At 46.9% G+C, this 9129-nt stretch overlaps 1 protein-coding gene across 2 annotated transcripts in view; it reads left to right on the top strand.

Annotated features, from left to right (window-relative positions):
* The window catches only part of CHRNA3 (cholinergic receptor nicotinic alpha 3 subunit), a 29658-nt gene that overhangs the window by 10722 nt on the left and 9807 nt on the right, over positions 1 to 9129 (top strand). For both annotated transcript variants that reach the window (XM_017885773.1, XM_017885772.1), the window contains exon 5: positions 4432 to 5443. In XM_017885773.1, the coding sequence (XP_017741262.1) occupies positions 4432 to 5443 (1012 nt within the window). The remainder of the gene's footprint in view (positions 1 to 4431; positions 5444 to 9129) is intronic.

Genomic DNA, 9129 nt, shown 5'->3' with positions numbered 1-9129 from the left:
TACAGGCACCCACCACCACGCCTGGCTAATGTTTTCATATTTTAATAGAGATGGGGTTTCACCATGTTAGCCAGGTTGATCTCAATCTCTTGACCTCGTGATCCACCCGCCTCAGTCTCCCAAAGTGCTGGGATTACAGGCATGAGCCACTGCACCTGGCCTCTTCTGGTTTTATTTCTAGAATGATTTTTTTCTTTTTCCTAATTCTTTCCTAAATTCTACTAATTCTTTATACATTCTGTTTAACCAAATTATCCCTTGTCTTTTCTGATGTCTGTTGTTGTTTCACAGTTTCTAAAAATTTCTTAGTTTCTTTTCACTTAATTTGTAATATCAGATTATCATCAGCTTCATCTGCTTGGTGACTCTGTTTTTGTAGTTGCTGTTAATCTGTGTGTGTGTTAATTCAGTTACTTTTTTTTTGTATTTTTCTTTTCTTTTTTTTTTTTTTGAGACATAGTTTTTTTGCTCTTGTCACCTAGGCCAGAGTGTAATGGCATGATCTTGGCTCACTGCAACTTCTGCCTCCTGGATTCAAGCAATTCTTCTGCCTCAGCCTCCCGAGTAGCTGGGACTACAGGCGCCTGCCACCACGCCCAGCTAAAATTTTTTTTTTGTATTTTCGGTAGAGACGGGGTTTCACCATGTTGGCCAGGCTGATCTCGAACTGCTGACCTCAGGTGATCCGCGTGCCTCAGCCTCCCAAAGTGCTGGGATTATAGGCATGAGCTGCTGCACCCAGTTTGTGTTTTTCTTACAGTATGTTTTCATAAGGCTCTGTTGCTCTTGTTTAAATAGATGGCCTTGCTGTACTTCTAGGGCAAGTTGCTGGAGGGAATAGGAGAAGACAGGTAGTGTCCTTGAGGTAACACTTGTCTCTCTGCATGAACACCTCCAAGTCTCCACAGTCGTGACACCACAGCCATGACATGCCATGACACCACACCACATGCCACAGTCACGGCACCTCCATGAGCTGCTGTCTCTGGATGCTGACTTCAGTTTCTGAACCTTCTTTCTCTTCTCAACCCCACTTTTTACCCCACTGAGTTTGGATCCTACCATAAGCTGCTTTTTCTCTGAGTGGTTCTCTGTCCTTCTGACAGGGAGGTTTTGGGAGGCATTTCTGACATCCTCAAGAGCCCACGCCAGCCGACTGACCTCTGCAGACCCTAAGTGGGTTCCCGTGGGGTATTTTTTGTTGTTCTTGCCCACAAATCAGAACCTGTGGAGCCCTCTCTGCTCCATTGTTCCTCTTACCGAGGATTCAGTGCAGAGTGGGGTCCTCGTCTTTTGAGGGGCAGCCACTTCTTGGAGATTTCTGTGTCTGGCACTTTTAGGATCTTAGGACATGAGAACCCATCTTTCTTTTCCCCCGGCTGCCTCTACCCAGCAGCTAATCGCATGGGGGTCCCACAGGTCCTGCTGGTGGTGGTGGTCTGACCCCCACACTCTCATATCCTGAGGTGCTGCGTAACCTAACTTTGTTGACGATGTGATCAGAAGGTTTGTTATTTTTCTGTCATCCTAGTTGCCCTATTTTTCTGAAGAAATTTAGAGAGATTTTAAAAACCCATGCCATCATGATCGTTCTCATAGCCCTCACCACCCCACCCCACTTCTGTTCTAAAATATCTGTATGATAGTGCTACCTTGGCTGATCATTTGCACCCATACTACCTTTTCTTTCTTAATTGCCTCACATGGTTTGGCAGTACCCCTCCCCACCTCTGCTGTCCCTTGCTGCCAGCCATCTCTGGGTGTGATGTTTATTGATTGTTTAATTGATTGATTGATTGAGACAGAATCTCACTCTGTCATCCAGGCTGGAGTGCAGTGGTGCCATCTCAGCTCACTGCAACTTCCACCTTCTGGGTTCAAGCAATTATCCTACCTCAGCCTCTCGAGTAGCTGGGATTACAGGTGTGCACCACCACACCCAGCTAGTTTTCATATTTTCAGTAGAGACGGGGTTTCATCATGTTGACCAGGCTGGTCTCAAAACTCCTGACCTCAGGTGATCCGCCCACCTCGGCCTCCCAAAGTATTAGGATCACAGGCGTGAGCCACCGCGCCCAGCTTTCATTTACTTTTTGGTCATTCGTTAGGTGAACAAATATTTACTGAGTGCCCTTTATGAGCCTGGTGCTGTGCCAGACCCCAGTCTCCAGCTGGGTCTGCATGTTCTGTCTCCTCCTAGCAGAGATATAACTGTTTACACTGCCCCACGCAGCACACAGTCCTTCTGATCTGGGCAGACACACCCCAGGGGTGCCGTGGGCAGCAGCAGCAGTGACCAGGATCCCCAGATATGAGCCATCAGCCCAGCTCAGCTCACCTCTGCCATAAACTCACTGGGGTCTCCAGCAAATCATTCCTGTCCTTTGACCCTCAGTTTTCTCGTCAGCAAAATGAAGCCTTTGGACTAGAGCAGGGGCTAGCGAATGTTTTCTCTAAAGGGCCAGAGAATAAATATTTTAGGCGTTGTGGGTCGTACGTATAGTCACGATCACAGCTATTCATCTCTGCCCTTGGAACTCAAAAGTAGCCACAGATAATAGACCACGAAAGGCAGTGGCACTAGTCCCCCCAGATTTTATTTACAGAAATAGGACTGCAGCTTGCCAACCCCTGGTCCAGACCTTGGGCTCTGTCGCTCCCTTGCTGCTTTGACATTTTGTTGATCCAGGATTCTGTGAGGAATTGGTTCAGGAGGCCTCTCCTTCCCAAGGGTCTTTTCAACCTTCTGCTTAGCCCAGCCCTCTCCAGGGCCCCTCAGTGCTGAACATGGGCTGAGTCCACTTGGAGACTGTGTGGATATTCACCTCCACCCCCACCCTCCTACCTCTCCCTTTTTTCTGCAGTCAGAAGCAGTAATACTCTTGTAGGGAATTAAGGGCATGGTGGGAGTGAAGTGGGGGCAAAGGATGTATAAACTCAGCAGGGCACCTTTGGGGGCAAACCAGCCAACCAGAGGAAAGACAGGCAGTGGCTTTGGCATTTAACCTTCATGGGTAATGATTATCCTCCTCAGCCGAGACCCAGGAGAAACTAACAAGGAAGAAGGACAGGCACCAGAACATTCCCCTTCTGTTTTCACAGGTTCTCATCCAATTACAGCAGCACAAAGATATCCCTAAATGTTTAGGTTTTTCAGCTCTTTGTTTACAAGGCAAAGGAGTGTGGCAGTTGCTCCCTTTGAAGGATGTAAATGCCTTCACAAGGCTAAGAAACTTAACAGGGCTGATCTGAGGAATTTTTAAGAACCTTCCTGGGCAAGGCCATTGTGGAAGCAACCGCCCTTGCTCTCAGATGGACCATCTGGCCATCATGGATGGAATGCCCAATGCAAGACTCAACAGGGATCATCAGCTGATTTTCTGTCGAACAAACCAACAAGACTATTCCTAGAAAAATGTACATTTCTAAGGCCAGGCAGTGGCTCAAGCCTGTATTCTCAGCACTTTGGGAGGCCAAGGTGGGTGGATCACTTGAGGTCAGGAGTTTGAGACCAGCCCAGCCAACATGGCAAAACTCCATCCCTACTAAAAATACAAAAAGTGGCACATGCCTGTAATTCTAGCTACTCAGGAGGCTGAGGCAGGAGACTCACTTGAACCCTGGGAGACAGAGATTATAGTGAGCTACTGCATGCTAGCCTGCTCAAAAAAAAAAAAAGAAAAACATATTTCTGTGTGAAAATAAAGTCAGGATGTACATAGTGAAAAGGAAGGGAGAAGAAACATGGGGAGAAAATGGGGACAGATAGGGACACAAAAAGTGAAGAAATCTGTTATGCTGAATTCAAAAGACAAGGAAGTGAAAACATGATTATTATAAAACAGTACTGGGAAGAATGGGGGTGGGGAGGGTACAGGGAATGGTCGAATCAGGATCCAGAGATAGGGTTTGGAAATAAACCCATCTGATGAGGTTCCGTTTAATGGGGGTGGACTCCCCTGTGTGGTCTGTGCGGCTCCTTCCAGCTCCACAGTCAGGTTTCACACACACATTAGGCTCCCGGTGCAGACTGAATGAGAGGGCCAAGCCTCAGGGACCCTGGGTGGCAAATAATCCCAAAGGCTGCTTCAGCACCTGGCTCCAGGAGGATGACCTTCCTCCCATTTCTTTAATTAAAGGGGGAACAATCCAGGCATTTGAGAGTCTATCAGTTTGGGACCTGTGTTGTGGGATGAACTGGTGGCATGCCCTGGGGGGTGTTCAACATCTCAGATTGTTGTTGGGGAGGGATCTTGGGCCTCAGTATCCCCATTGGTAAATGGGGCTGGGAATCGGGTGACTTTATGGCACTTTCAGCTCTCATCTTCCACTGCCTTCCAAATCATTACTGTGAGAAGCTGGTCGAGATGACCACTATATGACCAAGTGTTAATGACCATGTGTTACTATGCCCCCCATCTGTCTTTGCAGTGCTGTTGGGGATTTCCAGGTGGATGACAAGACCAAAGCCTTACTCAAGTACACTGGGGAGGTGACTTGGATACCTCCTGCCATCTTTAAGAGCTCCTGCAAAATTGACGTTACCTACTTCCCGTTTGATTACCAAAACTGCACCATGAAGTTCGGTTCCTGGTCCTACGACAAGGCGAAAATCGATCTGGTCCTGATCGGCTCCTCCATGAACCTCAAGGACTACTGGGAGAGCGGCGAGTGGGCCATCATCAAAGCCCCGGGCTACAAACATGACATCAAGTACAACTGCTGCGAGGAGATCTACCCCGACATCACCTACTCGCTGTATATCCGGCGCCTGCCCTTGTTCTACACCATCAACCTCATCATCCCCTGCCTGCTCATTTCCTTCCTCACTGTGCTCGTCTTCTACCTGCCCTCCGACTGCGGCGAGAAGGTGACCCTGTGCATTTCTGTCCTCCTCTCCCTGACAGTGTTTCTCCTGGTGATCACCGAGACCATCCCTTCCACCTCACTAGTCATCCCCCTGATCGGAGAATACCTCCTGTTCACCATGATTTTCGTAACCCTGTCCATCGTCATCACTGTCTTCGTGCTCAACGTGCACTACAGAACCCCGACGACGCACACAATGCCCTCATGGGTGAAGACCGTATTCTTGAACCTGCTCCCCAGGGTCATGTTCATGACCAGGCCAACAAGCAACGAGGGCAACGCTCAGAAGCCGAGGCCCCTCTATGGTGCCGAGCTCTCAAATCTGAATTGCTTCAGCCGTGCAGAGTCCAAAGGCTGCAAGGAGGGCTACTCCTGCCAGGACAGGATGTGTGGTTACTGCCACCACCGCAGGATAAAAATCTCCAATTTCAGTGCTAACCTCACAAGAAGCTCTAGTTCTGAATCTGTTGATGCTGTGCTGTCCCTCTCTGCTTTGTCACCAGAAATCAAAGAAGCCATCCAAAGTGTCAAGTATATTGCTGAAAATATGAAAGCACAAAATGAAGCCAAAGAGGTAAGGATATGGCTCTTACTACATTGATCATTCATTCATTCAACAAACATTTATGGATTCCTTGTGGGGCAAGGCATAGGGTAGGGGTTAAGAAATTACACTCTGGAGTCAGTGGCCTGTGTTAAGACCAGTTATATGTCCTTGGGTATGTTACCTCACCTCTCGGAGCATGTTTTCTCATCTGTAAAGTGGGATGATCAAGCATGTAGTATGTGGTACCCAGAAGCTAGCCACCAGGCTGCCAGCAGGCTGGACCGTGAAAACACCTGATGCCAATAGAGTAGATTAGGATGTAGGCTGGAAAAGGGCATGGAGCCAGATGATCTCCGGTTGGTATTGGTTAACTGAGGTTATATTTTTATTTTTACTTTATTTTTAATTATTTTTTTGAGACAGGGTCCTGCTCTGTCGCCCAGGCTGGAGTGCAGTGGCTCAATCTTGGCTCACTGCAACTTCTGCCTCCTGGCTCAAGCGATTCTCCCATCTCAGTTTCCTGAGTAGCTTGAACTGCAGGTGCCCTGCCATCATGCCCTAATTTTTTACTTTTTTTGTTTGTTTGTTTGTTTGTTTGTTTGTTTTTGAGACAAAGTCTCGCTCTGTCACCCAGGCTGGAGTGCAGTGGTGTAATCTCGGCTCACTGCAAGCTCTGCCTCCCGGGTTCATGCCATTCTTCTGCCTCAGCCTCCCCAGCAGCTGGGACTACAGGCACCTGCCACCACACCTGGCTAAATTTTTGTATTTTTAGTAGAGATGGGGTTTCACCGTGTTAGCCAGGATGGTCCCAATCTCCTGACCTTGTGATCCACCCGCCTCGGCCTGGGAGTACAGGTGTGAGCCACCGCGCCCGGCAATTTTTTACATTTTTTTGTAGCAATGGGGTTTTGCCATGTTGTCCAGGCTGGTTTCAGACTCCTCGACTCAAACGATCTGCTCACCTCAGTCTCCCAAAATGCTGGGACTACAGGCGTGAGCCACTGCACCTGGCCTTTATTTTTACTTTCTAATTATATATGTGTTCTCATTGAGGAAGAATTTATGTGGAGTAAAGTGCACACCTCTTCAGTGTACATCTCAATGAATTTTTACATCATGTATAGAACCATGTAACCAAGATCCAGGTAAAGATATAGAACACTCCCAGTGCCCCAGAAAGTTCCCCAATGCCCTTGCCAGTCAGTGTCTCCTTCCCTGCTTGATACCCACCATCCTGGTTTAGGCGCAGTGGCTCACACCTGTAATCCTAGCACTTTAGGCAGCTGAGGCAGGTGGATGGCTTGAGATCAGGAGTTTGAGACCAGCCTGGGAAACATAGCGAAACCCTGTCTCTAACAGAAATACAAAAATTAGCCAGGCATGGTGGCATGTGCCTGTTGTCCCAGCTACTCAGGAGGCTGAGGTGAGAGGATCACTGGAGCCCAGGAAGTCTAGGCTGCAATGAGCCATGATCATGCCACTGCACTCCAGCCTGGGTGACAGAGTGAAGTCCTTTCTTAAATTAATTAATTAATTTTTAAAAAATAACCATTATACTGATTTATTTGATAATTGATTCATTTTACCTTTTTTTTTTTTTTTTGAGATGGAGTCTTGCTCTGTCACCCAGGCTGAAGTGCAGTGGTATAATCTCTGCTCACTGCAAGCAACCTCTGCTTCCCAGGTTCAAGTGATTCACATGCCTCAGCCTCCAGAGTGGCTGGGACTACAGGTGCCTGCCTGCTACTATGCCTGGCTAATTTTTTGTATTTTTAGTAGAGACGGGATTTCGCCATGTTGGCCAGACTTGTCTCAAACTCCCGACCTCAGGTAATCCACCTGCCTTGGCCTCCCAAAGTGCTGGGATTACAGGTGTAAGCCACCATGCCCGGCCAGTTTTACCTATTCTTGAGTTTCATATAAATGGAATCACATAGTATAAACTCTTCCATGTCTGACTCCTCATTCAACATAATGTCTTTGAGGTTTATCTTTGTTGCTGTTTCTTTCTTATTAGTGTGTAATATTCCATAATATTACTATAATACTGCCTTCTGTTTATTTGTTTTACATTTGTTGGACATTTGGTTATTTCCAATTTGAGGCTATTGTGAATAAAACTGCTACAAACATTTATGTCTTTTGGTGAATGTATGCACTCATTTCTCCTGGATGTATACCTAGCAGTGGAATTGCTGGATCATTGGGGAGATGTCTTTAACTTCAGTGCATACTGTAAGGTTTCCAAAGTGATGAAATCATTTGACACTCCCCTAGCGATGTTTCAGCGTTCCATTTGCTTCACACCCTCGCTAACGTGTGTGATGTGGCATTTTACTGCAGATTTAATTAGCATTTTCTCATTGAGTAATTATTAGGGCTCTTTGTCATATACTTATTGGTCATTTGGATATCTTCTTTAGTGAAGTATCTATTCACATTCTTTTGCCCGTTTTTTTGAGATGGGGCATTGTTATGTTGCCCTAGCTGGTCTCAAACTCCTGGGCTCAAACGATTCTCCTGCATCAGCCTCCCAAGTTGCATGCCGGGACTACAGATGCTACCACACCCAGTTCTTGCCCATTTTTAAATTTGTATTATTATTATTATTATTTTAGATGGAATGCAATGGTGTGATCTCAGTTCACTGCAACCTCTGCCTCCTTGGTTCAAGTGATTCGCCTGCCTCAGCCTCCCAAGTAGCTGGGGTTACAGGCATATGCCACCACACCTAGCCAATTTCGTATTTTTAGCAGAGGCAGGGTTTCACTATGTTGGTCAGGCTGGTCTCGAACTCCTTACCTCAGATGATCCACTCACCTCGGCCTCCCAAAGTGCTGGGGTTATTACAGACATGAGCCACCATGCCCAGCCCATTTTTTAATTGAGTGAACTTAGTTCTGTTTTCTCCAAAAATCTTATGCTTGAACTTAAGAACTGGGAACTTATGTCAAGTAATAAGAATAGGAAAGACTTACTGTAAATAATGTCATGTGCCTGGTCATTCCATGACCGTATACCACCAAGGTTACCAGGATCACACTTAATGACTTTATGAGAAGTTCTGCTTTAAAATGAAGTGGATCTGCCTTAAGTTGTTTATCAGCAAAGAGGTAATTACCAGATAACTTCATCTCTTGACCCACTGTAGGTAATTAATATTGATAAGGTATGTCTGGAGCCTCTTTTATTCAGCTGTAAGTGGAATACCAAAGTGGATGGGACAGGAGGGAGACAGCCACAGCTGCCCTCATCCCCTCACCCCCCCCCCACCCATCTGAGCAACTATGAGTATGTCTTGTGACCATAATGGTGCAAAACCTCCAGCTGATCCCAGTAATTTAGCTGAAGAGTCAGGCACTCCTTTAAATTCAGTTGAAGCAGTTGTTGGACACCATGAGTAATTACAAGTGAACAAATGAACAGGGCCGGGCGCAGTGGCTCATGCCTGTAATCCCAGCACTTTGGGACGCCGAGGCGGGTGGATCACCTGAGGTCGGGAGTTTGAGACCAGCCTGAACAACACGGAGAAACCCCATCTTTACTAAAAATACAAAATTAGCTAGGCATAGTGGCACATGCTTGTAATCCCAGCTACTTGGGAGGCTGAGGCAGGAGAATCACTTGAACCCAGGAGGCAGAGGTTGCAGTGAGCCAAGATGGAGCGCCATTGTACTCCAGCCTGGGCAACAAGAGCAAAACTCCATATCAAA

The sequence above is a fragment of the Rhinopithecus bieti genome, unplaced genomic scaffold, assembly GCF_001698545.2.
Source record: "Rhinopithecus bieti isolate Rb0 unplaced genomic scaffold, ASM169854v2 scaffold_15570, whole genome shotgun sequence".
Classification (NCBI taxonomy): Eukaryota; Metazoa; Chordata; class Mammalia; order Primates; family Cercopithecidae; genus Rhinopithecus; species Rhinopithecus bieti.
Note: the sequence above shows the minus strand (reverse complement) of the source record. Positions and strands in the feature narration are given on the sequence as shown.